This window comes from Haliotis asinina, chromosome 13 (genome assembly GCF_037392515.1).
Source record: "Haliotis asinina isolate JCU_RB_2024 chromosome 13, JCU_Hal_asi_v2, whole genome shotgun sequence".
NCBI classification, from domain to species: domain Eukaryota; kingdom Metazoa; phylum Mollusca; class Gastropoda; order Lepetellida; family Haliotidae; genus Haliotis; species Haliotis asinina.
The window spans coordinates 38674670-38690655 of NC_090292.1; the positions used below are offsets into that span (position 1 = coordinate 38674670).

The following is a 15986-nucleotide window of genomic DNA, read 5'->3' on the forward strand; positions in this document are numbered from 1 at the left end:
ATAGATCAGTGTCCGTGTTACATGCCAGTGAGTATGTAACGATAAGTCAATGTCCGTGTTACATGCCAGTGAGTATGTGACGATAAGTCAATGTCCGTGTTACATGCCAGTGAGTATGTGACGATAAGTCAGTGTCCGTGTTACATGCCAGTGAGTATGTGACAAGTCAGTGTCCGTGTTACATGCCAGTGAGTATGTGACGATAAGTCAGTGTCCGTGTTACATGCCAGTGAGTATGTGACGATAAGTCAATGTCCGTGTTACATGCCAGTGATTGTTTTACGTTTTACGTCATTGTTACGTCATGTCATCGTCCGTATTACTTGTCAATGAACATGTTACGGTAAGTCATTGTCCTTGTTATTTACTTTAAGTCATTGTTCATGTTACATGTCATTTATTGGTCTACATCAAGTCATTGTCCTTGTTGAGTGAGTGAATGTTTGACGTTAGGCAATTGTCTGAAGCCAACCCACTGTCAGCGGTTTTCGTCAGTGGTTGCGTTAAGTTACAGATGGCAGACAAAGTGTAAGCCTCATGTTTATATTTTATTATATGATACAGTAAATACACAGCTATATACACATTCCTTACAAACAGCAATGGATTAGAACCTTTACATGCATATATAGATAATCATTCTTATCTTACACATGAACATTTCTATATAACATAAATGAGTTCGGTTGCGTCGGGGTAGCCTACCCTAGAAAATCCTGGCTCGATTTTCCACAAGGAAAATGTGTGATGAGAATTTGTTCATTTACGGAGATGTACTCTCACGAATACTCAATCGTACAAACCATCTTTCAATAGAGATGCATTTTGCTCTATATATGTGTACATTGATCTTGCAATATTACACGATGTGGTTTGACTTAAAATGTGGTCAGCTCTTCCGTGTCTTGAATCTCTTGATCCGTCACTTGTGACCGTGGAATCTTTCCAAACCTGAAAATACACCAGTCTTCTCATTAAACTCGATGCACAGACCCCGTGTCCCTGTAAAGCGACAATTATATCTACATTTTCCTTGGTCGGGACTGTGCTTTCTTCGTGTGGTGTACTGTGTTTATGCCTCCAGCCGACTTACAAAGTATACAATACAGCAACTCACACAGTCAGGTGTTACATGCAGCATTACATCAATTTGGGTATGCAATATTTTTCTCTGAGTTATTTCACAATCTTGCTGCAAGTTTAATAATGTCAGGTGCAATATATTAGCCGTGTCCAGAAATGACGTATTTGGAAGAACATATCTTCTTAAATTCATACAACTGCTCCTGATCGAGATGACCGCTAGACTGACAGTTAGAGAGCCACCCAGTCTAGTTGCTAGTACAAAGCTCAGTGGCAAGTTTTTTAAAATTACGTTTTAATAACATCATACGGGTGTACAGGTCGTGAACTGGTGTGGGATACATTAAGTACATAAATTAAGTACGTGCGTCACAGAAGTATATTAGCAGTAAAGTAGTATTTTAGCTACATTAATGTTTTTAGTGTACGTGTATTTATACACATCGCCCATCTAACAGTTGTGTGTAATCATGCTCTGCATCTGTATAAAGCATCACATATTTACTAATACGTTTCAATCAAATATGTACGACCAATTCGTTGTTTGGGAGAGAAAATAATTTAAAAAAACAAGCCGTGTACTTTATTTGTTTTGGTCAGTATTTTTCCTCACCTGCCGTAATCGTAGTGATCATGGGCCTGTAAACTCATTGTGCTCCAACGCATCTCCTGGGTCGGACACTGATCTTGTAATCGCCGGCTGAAACGGAAATAGGCTCAACTTTACACCTATAAAGCAAAGGAAATAGACAATACCATATCACAGACGAATTGTAACTGTTTTATCTATTCCTGTTTCTTCCCACTGCAAAGTAGCCTACTGCCTCCATCTTCTGTACTCACTTGATCAGCCATGGCGAGTCGTATACCCGTTCCGTCAGCTCTTCCCGACTCCGCCATCTTGCATACACATCCTCGTAAAAGCCCGGATTTACGAAGGAACTGTAGACTTCCGGTTTTGCATAATGGACACTTGTGGCATCTGATCGTGTCCTGTTGAGGATGTTCACGGAATAGTATGGACTGGTGGATTCCTGGTCAGTTGTGTCCGCAGTGACGCCGGAGGACCTAGGAACAATGAAACCAGGCGCTTCAGAAATGTCTCACATGAACTGCATTTACAGTAAGAAAGGAAGACAGTTCAGGTTTTAAAGTATCCACAACGTGTCTCAGTGTGACGTACATAGACGTACAAGCATCCTTGAAGCCACCTGTAACTACATAACTGACTCCATCAAGCATGAAGCCTTCTCCGCCTTGGATTGAGTGAGTGAGTTTAGTTTTACGCCTTACTTAGGACTGTACCATGACGGTACGCGTTCGGTTCCAATTGAAATTTAGTTGCCATCAATTCGGTAAAACGTGTCTCTGATTTTCGAACACAGTATGTTTATCTAAAAATATCTCTTGCTATATGGCGGAGGTCTGTAAATAATCGTGGCGGTGTATCGTTGTGGCTACAGTCGGAGAGGACAGGTATTATACGTCTGGTTCAGGTGGGGTAAGCCCCAAACACTTCAACTTTTTAATGGTAGCATTTTGTTATTTGAGATTTCGCCTAAATTTACCTACAATCACAAGGTGTTGAAGGGGTGGTGTGAATCCAGCTTGGGTCCATGTAGGCAAGAAAAGGTACTCTAAGTCCGAATAATCCTTGGTATGGCGATAAACCTTCAGTTGTTGTTTTCGTGTTGTCTTTTCTTGTATGGCTGAATGTTGTGCATGTAATTGCTAGTTTTAAAAATTATATCTTTGATAGTCTAGTTGCTTTACTGCCCTTCGTAGACAGTTTTTATACTTTACCTCATATTATTAATTATTAATGTATATCTATAGTCACCGTATATGACTGATATACTGCAGATGTGAACATGATGTTCACCCACTCACTCATTCACTGGTACCTGTGACTGTCTGACATGGATCCCTACACAGCCTCCCTGCCTCGTCTACACAGAAACTATCTTTGCTGATATAGTAAAAAATAGTAGGGTTTAGCAGCTCTCTTCTTCATACATATATGCGCCTAAACAGTAGTCTAACTGCCTAACTATGACAAGCTAATGGCATGAAGCCGATTTTCTTCCTCGCAATAGTTGTCAGAAAATAGTGGCAGATAACTGCTTCACTGTTGCGATCTAACGGCAGATGACCCACCCGTCGTCTGTCTTCTTGGACTTGGAGCAGCAGACGAACTTACAGAGGAGGATGGTGACGACCATGATGACCAGCGCGCTGCAACCAGACAACACTGCGATGACCAACCACTTCGACATCGGCAGACCCACCTTGATAGTGCCTGTGAAGACAATAGTAAATAGGGAGCGGTCGCTAGATAATATAATCATTACAACAGACACTAGACTTCACAATATGGACTCTAATGTGCAACAATTATGAGCCCATTTGATTAAAACAGAACGCCTTTAAAAAAGACAGCTTCAAAGGAAGGTGACACTGTGCGGTCCAACTAATATAACCTTATCTAATATAACCATATACATACACGTGGCCAAAAGTATTCTAGGCCTATGATTTTAGCCCAAATATAGCTATGTATACGTATGTCATATTAACATTTGTTTAAATGATTTTTTATATAAAGCACACCATGATTTTAAATATGCACATGTTACGAGCAAAGGCAAGAATCACGTGCAATATATCATGAGACAAATATCAAGTTTCAGTTAAATGTTTTTACAGACTATTGCATAAGATAAACAGTCCGGGTTTAGAGCCTTTTCAAGTATTCGTTGTTATCTTTAGGGCTTGCTTGCTAAACGTTATAACGTCATGAGAAGGGTTCACTGCATATATGCTTATTTGCATATGCGATTCACTGCATACCTCATGGTGCAGCTTCACGTATGCGTGTGTAGATTCCTCTCTCATGTCTGTAAACTAGACCTGAGAGAACATCTGAATGGACAGCCGTCACGGTACCATCACTGGCATCCTAGACACGGTTGTTGTACCACGTGTCGATTATCAACCTCCGAACACAATGTTAATCTTATAGGGCGACAAAGCTAGGCGGGACCGGGCTCGCGTCATCGCTGATTGTTGATGTCGAGAGGCGGTAGGAAGTCTGTCTTGGTTCGTCAGGGATGCTAGTTCTCAATCCCCTACAGCATCTTTGAGACATTATGGGTCCGCAGAATATGCCAGGGAGATCCCAAGTACCAAATACTGATATATTTGAAAAAGTCCTGGGTGTTAAGTCTTAGGCACTTATTGATCAAGGAGTTACACAGGTACGAAATTATAATTCCCAAGTAAAATGTCGCAGGTATCCGTCAGATATTACTGTTATTATTTTCATTATTAGAGCGCATTTATGTAGCGCAAATATCCATGCAACTAGTACATGATTGGATGTCAATCTCAATGGGACATCGTATTATCAATCTCAGCTCCCTAGGGAGTATACAAGACTTGCAGCCCCTAGGTGCACTAAATTAATGAGGTACCCGTTCACAGCTGGGTTAATTGGGGCACATAGTCACAAGTTTACTGCACGTTGCTGTACCTGCAACTGGGGCTGAGCATGTATTCATGTAGTCACCATCTGGTCATTAACCAACGGATTCATGGGCTCTTTGACGTGCTCAGGGTGGTGTACCGTGCACTAGGGGTTGTAGCAACACTGAAAGAGTCTACACACAAAGTTGACTCCAAAGTGTCTACACCCGGTTACAGATGGGCATCTCAAGCTCGTTGGATTACTTGCCTTCCGCCTTTGCATTGATCCGTCGCCATGAATGAAATGAGGTCAAATGAATGAAAAATATACTTGAAACAGGCCTTTGTATACTCAATCTTTAACTAAAGTACCGTCCTCAAAGTATAAGTGACCTTAAATTACATTAGGCACAGTATTAGCATTAGGTGATGGAACATCAACCTCTTAAATCGTAAAATTGACTCTATTAATTGTTGTGGGGGGGGATGGTTTTGTTGTAAACGGCAAGTATCAGATGCAATGAAGCAAGGCAAAGCGGTGGTCCAGGCTGCTCGAGACTTATATGGCTGGGCATTACAAACTAAAAAGTATATACAGTAATATCATAATAACAATAAAGTAAACGTATAATGCGTAGAATCTCCAGGCACTAGGTGCCTGCTCTATGCACTACAGAACATGTACAAATGTATTGTCATTGGATGTATTATACATTGTAGAGTCTTTTGAAGAGATATGTCTTGAAGCGGGTTTTGAAGAAAGTCAATGATGTAGACGCCCTCAGTTGAAAAGGTAGATCGTTCCAGAGTGATGGGGCGAGAAATGAAAATAACCTCTGTCCAAACTTTGTTAGGTTTACTTTGGGCACTTTCAGAAGGAGCCGATCTGCTGATCTCAATGGACGAGATGGGACATACTGCTCAGCTAACTCTGTCAGGTATTCTGGTGCAGTCTGATGGAAGCACTGATATGTTAGAGTCACGATTTTATACTGGATACGATCTTCGATGGAGAGCCAGTGTAGTGACAGAAGTACAGGTGTGATATGTGCCGTTTTCTTTGTTCTCGTCACAATGCGAGCAGCCGTCTTCTGCACGCGCTGCAGCTTTGTTATCTCATCTCTTGCTAACTGACCAAAAAGACTGTTGGCGTAGTCCAGTCTAAACAGGACAAGAGTTCTAGCCAGCATATGGGCCATATCAGTTGAGAGGTAATCCCGAACTGATTCAACATTCCTCAAGTGGAAGTAGCAAGTTTAGCAGATTGCCTATACGATCGTCCATAGAGAGATTGCTGTCGAATAGAACTCCAAGATTTCTTTGGGGGAGTACCACCAAGAAGTGCCTCAGTCTTGCTATCATTTAGCTTGAGTTTATTCTGGATCATCCAAGACTTGTTCCCATCAGCACAAGCTTCAAGCGCACTGACAACTTGGGCAGAATCCCCAGGTTGGAAAACATTGAGTAGCTGAGTATCGTAGGCGTACATGTGATGTAGCATTTCTGTTGGTGAGATATACTTCCTTAGCTTTGAAATATACAGACTGAACAAGATTGGCCCGAGCACTGATCCCTGCGGAACACCGTACTTCAAGACCGCTGGTTCCGAGCTGCAGTCCCCAATACAAACAGATTGGACGCAGAGAGATAGGACACAAACCATTTCAGCACAGTCCCGTTGACACCAATTGGAATTTCTCAGTGTCACATCTATTCTCTCATGATCAATAGTATCGAAGGCCGCGGAGAGATCCAACAATACTAATAAACTTACAAAGCCCTTATCCACAGGAATACGCATGTCGTTCATTATCCGAAGTTGCGCTGTTTCCGTGCTATGTCCTGACCTCTATGCAGACTGATATTTGTCATACAGACCAAACTTGTCTAGGTGGGACGACAATCCAGATTTAATTGCCCGCTCCAGCACTTTAGGTAAGAAAGTTTTATACAGGCTAATAGTTACTGAGAGTTGATGAATCTAGATCCTGTTTCTTTAGAAGAGGCTTCACTACTGCTCTCTTGAGACATGTAGGCACAGATCCAGTTACTAGACTCTTGTTGATAATCCTTGTAATCACGGACAGAAGGATATCAGAGTGCATGAGCAGCACTTTGGTAGGTAGCGGATCCAGCTCACATGTAGTAGAGTTACAATCATTAATGAGAGACAGCACTTCACTCTCAGAAAACTCTTTGAAGGAATCGATAGAAGCACCACTGAAAGATGGGACATCACAACCGACACTAACACCGGAAGTTGCAATGTCCAATTCCACACGAATCTTCTCAATTTTGGAAAGAAAATATCCATTGAAATCATCAGGTAAGTGTATTTCACAGGAGTGTGGAGGCAAGATACTTTTCTTTTCTTTCCCCATAAGACAGGAAACAATATCCATGTAAATGAATTTTGGATTGTTTGAATGTTTGACAATCTTAGACAAGCAGTGAGTCGCGTTTGCTTGTGAAACTTCATTTCTAGCTTTCTTATAAATTTGCATATGTATTTGTAACCTTGACTTTCGCTTACCGCTTTACGGCGACGTAGTTTTGCATGTCGCACTACCTCAGAGTACCAGGGCGATGATCTTTTAGGGTTGATATTTTTCACAGCAACAGGAGCATGCGTATTGATGAGATCGGATAGAGTCTTATCGTAAGCGTCGACAAAATCTTCAAGTTCATCGGGGGATGCTGGACAAGTGCAGAATTGGCTAAGTCATGCCTAAAATGGTCTTGATCAATCGCCTTCAGATTCCTACACTTGACTTCAACACGCTGTGAAGGTGGTACCGTTAAAGATAATTTGAATGTTATAAGGAAGTGATCTGACAGTTGTCTATCTTAGACCACTACATCAGTAACAAGATCAGAGACCTCTTGATACAACCCAGTCAATAACATGACCATTTCTGTGAGTCGTGGTGTCTACATGTTGGGTCAAGGAATGACTATCTAGAAGTTTGAGAAACCTCTTGACGTCTGCATTATCAGTACACTCATAGTGGATATTGAAATCACCAAGAAGCAGGAAATTCTTCTGTAAATGTCTGTCAAGAATAAGAGCAAAATCCTGAAGAAAATCTGCTTTAAGAATCCGATTAGACTTAGAGGGTAGAGATTGGAGGTGTAGAATTTATTCCGTTATAAATTGTATTATGGGTTAGAGAAACGCAATGAAGCACTCAAACTACATGCACGTGCAGTTCTGATTAAAGACGGTGTGGGAATGAGTTGTGTAAACGCTGCTGAAGCTGGTGTCTATTCATCTTCGCTGCCTTCCATCTCAGTTGTTGGAAGATATCCTGATGCTGTTTACGACAGATAATGGTATGTTAGGAAAGTTACTGATATTGACACTGATGGCCGCGATGCCAAAGTAACCTTCATGGAAAACATCTTGGAAGCAAGGGCAACCCTGACAATACAATTGGTCAACTCATACGGATGAAATGTGGATCAACTTTGATGGTGTTCTTCACTGAAGACAATATCCCTATTGAGAAAGCAACGCGTCACGTCACCATTGGTACAACTGATGTAAACAGGCGTTTAGATTTGTCATATGAAAAATTTCCCGATTTCCTCAGAACAAAAGCTCAAACGTTGCATATTAGTGATGTTTATTGGATCAGATATCGATCTCTGTTTATGACTTGAGTTAGTTAAAGTTTACATCAAATAAGTTACATTTTGACAACAGAAGAATTTCATTCTAATATTAGCATGTTATTTTTCATACAACACGTATTGTTATTAATGGGTGATGCTTTTGATATATGCTTTATACTGTTCAGGTTGTGATTAAACGTCAGCGTGCAATCAGTTTTGTTGTTATTCCTTTAAGATTTGTAGAGGGTGTCTTTTAAAATTATGCAATTTTGTGTTAGTGCGTGAGCCTATGTGATCAGTCCATAATAGACTGTATGTATTTCCAAATGAAGGACGAACCTCTTCATTCAAACAGCTGCGAACTTATTTTGATACAGAAATTGGTGGAGTGAATCATATCTGATGCTTATGAGCCCAGTGGTTAAATTTGAGGCACGATTTTTGATCCCTCACAAATCAAAACATTGATTACAATAGTCTCTTTTCATGTTGACTTGGTTCCGTCCTTTTGGGCAACTTGGTGCAATAACCAGTCCAGAACTTTAAGACTAATTCATTTAACTGGATGCATAAATATTAATCAGTATTGTTTGATACATCTAAGCACTTGTATATTGCAACACTACGCTCCTTCTAATCCTTGCAAACACGTCGTGCAGCGTGCTCTGTCTCAACACGAGTCTCTGCCGCTAGGAAAGTTTGGCTGTCTGATACGGAGTTGATACTACAGACCGATACTGAATAAGCGCAAAACACATAGCATGTGTAGCCAGTCAGCCAGATGAATTGTGAATCATTTTACGACCAGGGACAGTCTGTGATGTATTAGTTAAGGTCATGCTGCCTGCAACTTATGCTGCAAATACGGTGTTATTAAATTCAGTATAACTACACCACATTCACACAAGAAAATCGGCTGGTCGGTTGAAAAGTATGTCATTGTCTGAATAGGTTTCCGTTTGAAACGTTAGAAAATGTGATATGTTTTTTTTAAATCAATTGTCTCTACACTATGAAAATACGGGTTTTTTTAATTTTAATTTTGAAATTTTGGATTTAGCTGAGAATGAGTGTTGTATCTCCTGAGCACCTGTTCGATTTGACAAGGCCAAAAGACACACAATCTGGTGATTTTTCCTAAAACCATTGCACAGTTTCCTGAAGCATGTCTTTCATGCTTACTGACAAAAATAAACATTTTCTCACAAATAATACCCACTACATGTATGTGGACAACAAACCTTCACAGTGTGGCTGTGTGCCGTTCCATACTCCATTCTCATCACAGCGTAGCACAGAGGGTCCGCGCAGTTGGGAGCCGTCTTTACAGGAGATGCTCGCGATGGTCCCTACGTCCCGGCTGCGGGTACTGGCGGTCAGCTTCTCGTCATACCAGCCGGACTTGACGCCAATCTCCGGACATTGGAGAATGTTGTCTACAACAGTCATGTTGAGGGATCAGTGTCACTGGACGTGAACACAGTGGAGTTCAAACTAAACAGTGATATCAACAATAGTGTAACAAGTGCCTTGCATTGTCCTAATCATGTATATCAGCCTTCAGATCCAGTGTAATATGCGTTATTGTAGAGTCTCCCTACAGTGTCATGTGTCTCCGTACTGAGTCTCTCTACAGTGTAATGTGTCTCAGTACTGAGTCTCTCTACAGTGTAATGTGTCTCAGTACTGAGTCTCCCTACAGTGTCATGTGTCTCAGTACTGAGTCTCTCTACAGTGTAATGTGTCTCAGTACTGAGTCTCCCTACAGTGTAATGTGTCTCAGTACTGAGTCTCTCTACAGTGTAATGTGTCTCAGTACTGAGTCTCTCTACAGTGTCATGTGTCTCAGTACTGAGTCTCTCTACAGTGTAATGTGTCTCAGTACTGAGTCTCTCTACAGTGTAATGTGTCTCAGTACTGAGTCTCTCTACAGTGTCATGTGTCTCAGTACTGAGTCTCTCTACAGTGTAATGTGTCTCAGTACTGAGTCTCTCTACAGTGTAATGTGTCTCAGTACTGAGTCTCTCTACAGTGTCATGTGTCTCAGTACTGAGTCTCTCTACAGTGTAATGTGTCTCAGTACTGAGTCTCTCTACAGTGTCATGTGTCTCAGTACTGAGTCTCTCTACAGTGTCATGTATACTAGGCACATAAAGAAACTGTGCATTTTATAATTCAAAATCTAAATTTATCAAACCTGTGTAGACACATAAGGATTTAAACTCAGAGATTAGTGACATGTATCCAACATACGTGCCATATTCCGTGAAGTCGGTGGTTTCTTCTTTGAGACGTGCAATACGTTGTTGCACGTGCATTTCGGGAAAGAGAAACAGAGCAAATGAATGCCACACAATACTGTCACTATTGCAAGCTCAACCCCTGCCCTTGCGGTCGTTCAAGCAATTTAACGGCTGTTGAAACGCATAGCATTCCAAGGCTAACGTCTGCCCAAAGTCATCAGGCCATTGGGATGGTCTGTAGGGGAATGTCTCAACGACAATTGACTGCACATTTCCACTGCCACCAGAGCACCATTTCTGCACTGGTGAGACGCTACCAGAACGCAAATGACGTCATTGATAGGCCACGTTGTGGACGTCCACGTGTAACTGCCCGTGCCACCCCAAGACTTCAACTCAACACAGCTCGACAACGTTTACGTCATTACGGGATCAGACCACGACGTCCCCGTCATACGACCTATCTTGACGTCATCAACGTCATCGACAAGCTCGCCGAAGGTGGTGCCGAAATCATGTCCACAGACCCTTGTTTTGGTGGAGAAATGTTGTTTTTACCGATGAGTCCAGGTTTAATATTTCCCATAGTGATGGACGCCAACGTGCCTACAGACGCGTGGGAGAACGTTATGCACAGGCTTGTGTCTTGTAGGGAAATCCTTTTGGTGGCGCTTCCATGTTGATTTGGAGTGGAACAACAGCACGCCAAAGAACTTATTTGGAGATTGTTCAAGGCAACTTAACTGATTTGGGCTACAGGGATCATATTTTTCGACCTGTGGCAATTCCTTTCTTTGCAACGTCTTGGCCATGAGTTAACATTCCAACAAGACAATGCCCGCCCTCACACGGCAAGGGTTGCTATGGATTTCTTACAACACCACAACGTTGACTTACTGTCTTGTCCTGCAAATTCACCGGATCTCTTCCCGATAGGGCATATTTGGGACGAGATGGATCTTCCTCATCCGACAGATAAGGTCCGTGACCTTGCAACAGAACTTGAGAGAATCTGGCGTGACATACCACAAACCTTCCTTGCACGTTTGATAGACTCTATGCTTCGTCGAAGCACTGCTGTACTCAAGGCCGATGGTGGACATACCCGTTATTGAGCTTGTGACATGGTCGCTTGACCCTTTTCACGCTTGTAGACTCGTGACGGCATTGTGATTGAGTTTTCAACTGAAATTCACCCGAACTGTTATGGTCTCATGGTCCCTGTCGTTTCAATGTACGTTTGACATTGTTATCGTACTTATCAACTGGGATAATATTTTGACAATGCACAGTTTCTTTATGTGCCTAATGTATATCAATGTCTTCGTAAAGTGGTATGTCTCAGTGTCAGTCTCCCTACAGTGTGATATATATGTGTCATAAGTCTCTCTTCAGTGTGTCTCAGTGTAATTGTCATTCGTGAGTCTCTCTACAGTGTAATGTGCCTCGATGCTACGTCTTCCTACAGTGTAATTAACCTGTGTCAGTGGTAAATCTCCCTGCAGTGTGTCTCAGTGTAATTGTGTCATTTTTGAGTCTTCCTTGTAATTGTGTCATTTTTGAGTCTTCCTACAGTGTAATTAATCTGTGTCGGTGTAAAATCTCCCTATAGTGTGTCTCATTATGTTCTGTCTCCATACAGGGTATTGTGTCTCTTAGTGTTGTATCTCCAATAGTGTTAAGTGTCTCAATGTTGAGTTTCCCTACAGTGTACTGTGTCTCAGTTTTGAGTTTCCCTACAGTGTAGCGTGTGTCAGTGTTGAGTTTTCCTTCGGTGTAAAGTGTCACAGTGTTGAATCTTCCTACAGTGTAATGTGTCTCAGTGTTGTGTCTCCCTACAGTGTAATGTGTCTCGGTGTTGAATTTCAGTGTTGTGTCTCCCTACAGTGTAATCTGCATGTCAGTGTTTATTGGCATGTAAAGCGAACTGTTGATTTTTTTTATCCCACGTAATGCTGTTGTTAGATGCGTCTGCTTGTGAACGTACAGGTTGTATTCATCCCTCAAAATGTGAAACTAATACGCGTTCGCGTGTAATATACTGAACAGCAAACGAAACGCAAATTTCGAAAAAATGAAATCTCACAAAGGTGGGCGTTCATGTTGATGTCTTGTATATTAAAACTTAACAAAAAGAGAGTTTCTTTTTCAGTCAGCATTAGAAGAACCCATTTAACATCTCAATGAACAACGTCATGTACTCACCCGACGACGTCACTGCATCCATAGCGGTGTATGGAGGTTGCGTCGTGACAACAACAGAGGGCGCTGTGATCACTGACATGTTCTGCAGTATGGGTGGCGTGGCGGTCTCATTTATCACAAAAGGACTTGTTAGAATGGACGGCAGAGTTGTGCCATTCAGCGGTCCCAGGGCATTTGCAAAATCAAATGTCGTGCCCATGTCGAAATATTAGTAATACACAACAAGTAAGATGGTTTCTCTCCAACTCACACAGATTACACTCACTACAGTTGTGTCTTCAATTGTACGTCAAAGGTAATCCATTTTAGAACAATAACATCACATTTCCACGAATGATAATCCGTTAAGACGCTCCTTCCGGCAGATGTTATCCACAAATGTAATTTCTTCTTGTTCTGTGATGAATGCAGCAGGTGACACGTGCTGTTGTCAGACAACAGAAACCAAGATGGCGGCTATGCCTGGCGGGCTTTGATTGCCTCACGTAACGTTGTCCTACTTCCTAGTTACGCCCAGCTAGAGAGATCACACGTGGCTGGAGACTGGCCTGTGGTCAACACAAAATAGCATGAGTATACAGCTTAATATGTATGAATGCACAAATACAGAATGTGTAAGACAATGTTTTGGTTTTTTTAAATGATACCAATGACAGGCGCCTACTTGTATTGTTGTCATCCGCACTCAGCAGGTGAAGATGCACTGGTGCCCCGACAGACGTAGTCTCTCAGTGTCATGAACTTGTCTGCGGACACAACGCAAGTAAAACGCACCCTAAATCCACAATGCTGTCACCATTTCGCTTTCTGTAAACGTTGTCAGATGGTGAACAGTATGTGTTTAATATGTCTATTTTGTAAGAGATACTGCGGTACACTACAGTGAAACTGAATCACTCTGTCCTCCTGATCTGCTGCTACTGATATAATCTCGAAACTCACTTACTTTTCACCGTCATTCCACACTACTGCAATGTTACTCTAGAGAGAATGTAGAAACAAGGTACGTGTGGGTTACTGTCAGCAGCATCACGGTACTGAGGATATCCTACGACGCACTTCCTACACAGCTCCACACAGCCAACCCATGCCCCGGAGCTATCGTAAAAGCAGGTGACTGACGTCGGCTAAAACTCATTAATCACCCGATCAATTTTATTGCCACTTATAAGCAAATCAGAAGACGGAAGCAAGAAGTTTTTATTTTTATTATTTAATAGCTGGCAGATATAGGGTGTGTGTATAATTTGGCCTTGAAGGGAGATAGCAAACGGTGTGAAATCTAAAAATACCCAAGTTCCCACCAAGCGCTTAAATTGAGATTACGTCACACGGAGTGACTGAGAGTTGATCTGTTGAATGGACGATTATGAATAGTCATCAGATAAACAAGAAAGCGTATTAAAATATACATTAAGACAACTTCTCCGGGATTATCTGTTTCTTAGCTGGCACCCATTGCTAGGAGCTAACGGAGTGTGTACGAACAAATAAGTATGGGATGGTATGGGGTTAAAAGTGTGAGAGTTCCTGTGTGCATGTGTGCGTTTGTGTGTGTGCTGTGTTTCTGTGTGAGAAAGAGAGAGTGAAAGAGAGAGGAGAAGGAGAGAGATGGGGGGAGTAAGAATAGAACAAGTAAACATAAGCTACATGAATTAATTACTGTGTATTTACGTGGGATGCTACTATTGACTTTTTCAACTTATGTCAAATTGCATTTACAAAGCCTCGGAGCTTCGCATCTAGGGCCAAAAGTCGTTTTAAACAACACTCACTTTACAAAACGCCACATCAAATAATGCAACATATTAAAATGTTTATCAACTGACTCGTTGATATGAAAATGTGAAAAACAAGGTTTTCGTCCAATACATAATACCACAGACATTTACCTTAAAATATTCAGCGCGCCGATACATTACCCAGTCCGCATCTCTGACAGAATGTATCACCTACAGTGATGCTGCGGCAAACGGACCTCAACACCTGACACGTGATCGTCCCCATCATGGCATCATCGACGTGTTCCGATCAATCAGTCGAGTTAACTTAGTGTCATCAATCACCCGTCTGCCATCACGGTGAGACGGTGTAGGGGGTGCAGTGGATGTCGTAATGACGTAGCTTGAGAGGTAAAACTGTGTTCATGGGAACATGGAAATAACGTTTACATAGTGTTTGCGTGTTAACGGTGATGTTAGACAGTTGTTTAAGTTAAGAGAGTCCTTTACATCGTCCTGCATATTAACAAATATTAGTCAACATGCAACTAATAAATGAATCGGAAAAAAACACTAATCTTTGAAATCTGAGTGAGGTGTCTTTGCATGTTTGGGAATATTAACGCTGAAATGGTATTCTTGGCGGCGTATGTCTGCAGTGTCCTGGGCCATTCCTGTCTAAACTCTCCCACAAGAACACTTCTGAAACATCCCCATATGCCGATGCGAGAATGCCGATGCATCTGTAGGAAGATCTTAAGATTGCTTCAATCGACCACATCGACAATTGCGTATTGTTGGAAGTCTTAAAAAGTCTCCATCTTTTGGAAATGCTTTTTAAGTGTGAATGGTTTGTCAAATGTGTCTGAATGGCTTTATTTTTTTTATTTTTTTTGTTTCGGGACGCGTTCAGCAGCAATAGTCAAACTAAATGGTCAGGGCCTGTAAATAATCGACTCTGGACCAGACAATCCAGTGATCATCCTCATGAATATGAAACTTAGTTAGTCGTCTCTTCTAACAAGTCTTACGACGAATTCTTACCCAGTCTTGAGCATATTGTCAACATTAGGAAAATATAACAAGATATTATTGTTTTTTAAAACCTTTATTATTAAACTCGGTGGTAACACGAAAGATGGTGGCGGGAATATGTTCAACATTCCTGATATTACCTCTGTATGAACCATCTGCAGTAGCATCGAACACAGGGCTTTGTCCCATATTGGAACGTAGTTTCTACATTACAGGCATTGCGAAAGTTGTGAATGTATAGATACACTACAAACATACGCATTTTAAGCACTTAAGGGTAGTATTTGAATGAACCATCTGCAGTAGCATCGAACACAGGGCTTTGTCCAATACTGGAACGTGGTTTCTACATTACAGGCATTGCGAAAGTTGTGAATGCATAGATACACTACAAACATACGCATTTTAAGCACTTAAGGGTAGTATTTGAATGAACCATGTGCAGTAGCATCGAACACAGGGCTTTGTCCAATACTGGAACGTGGTTTCTACATTACAGGCATTGCGAAAGTTGTGAATGTATAGATACATCACCTACATACGTATTTAAACTAGTTAAGGGTAGTATTTGAATGAACCATGTGCAGTAGCATCGAACACAGGGCTTTGGCCAATATTG

The 15986-nt window shown here is 41.5% G+C and overlaps 1 protein-coding gene across 2 annotated transcripts; it reads right to left on the reverse strand.

The window, feature by feature from the left end:
* Window positions 1-568: 568 nt before the first annotated feature.
* LOC137260125 (uncharacterized) lies at window positions 569-14553 on the reverse strand. Of its 2 annotated transcripts, none has more exons than XM_067797827.1 (7): window positions 14504-14553; window positions 12612-13159; window positions 9405-9599; window positions 3241-3382; window positions 1927-2151; window positions 1697-1783; window positions 569-951 (listed from the first exon to the last, which is right to left on the reverse strand). In XM_067797827.1, the coding sequence occupies exons 2-7, from the start codon at window positions 12808-12810 to the stop codon at window positions 879-881; spliced, it is 921 nt and encodes a 306-aa protein (XP_067653928.1). In that variant the 5' UTR covers window positions 12811-13159; window positions 14504-14553; the 3' UTR covers window positions 569-878. The 2 variants fall into 2 exon arrangements, with proteins under 2 accessions (XP_067653928.1, XP_067653927.1); XM_067797826.1 differs by lacking the exon at window positions 14504-14553 and adding an exon at window positions 13558-13636.
* Between the last annotated feature and the right edge of the window lie 1433 nt (window positions 14554-15986).

Excerpts from the sequence above, each read along its gene's own strand:
- LOC137260125 (XM_067797827.1), bottom strand. The coding sequence starts at position 12,810 with ATGGGCACGACATTTGATTTTGCAAATGCCCTGGGACCGCTGAATGGC. Across the intron at positions 9,600-12,611 it reads GGATGCAGTGACGTCGTCGG|ACAACATTCTCCAATGTCCG; the intron begins GTGAGTACATGA and ends TGACTGTTGTAG. Across the intron at positions 3,383-9,404 it reads CACACAGCCACACTGTGAAG|GCACTATCAAGGTGGGTCTG; the intron begins GTTTGTTGTCCA and ends TTGTCTTCACAG.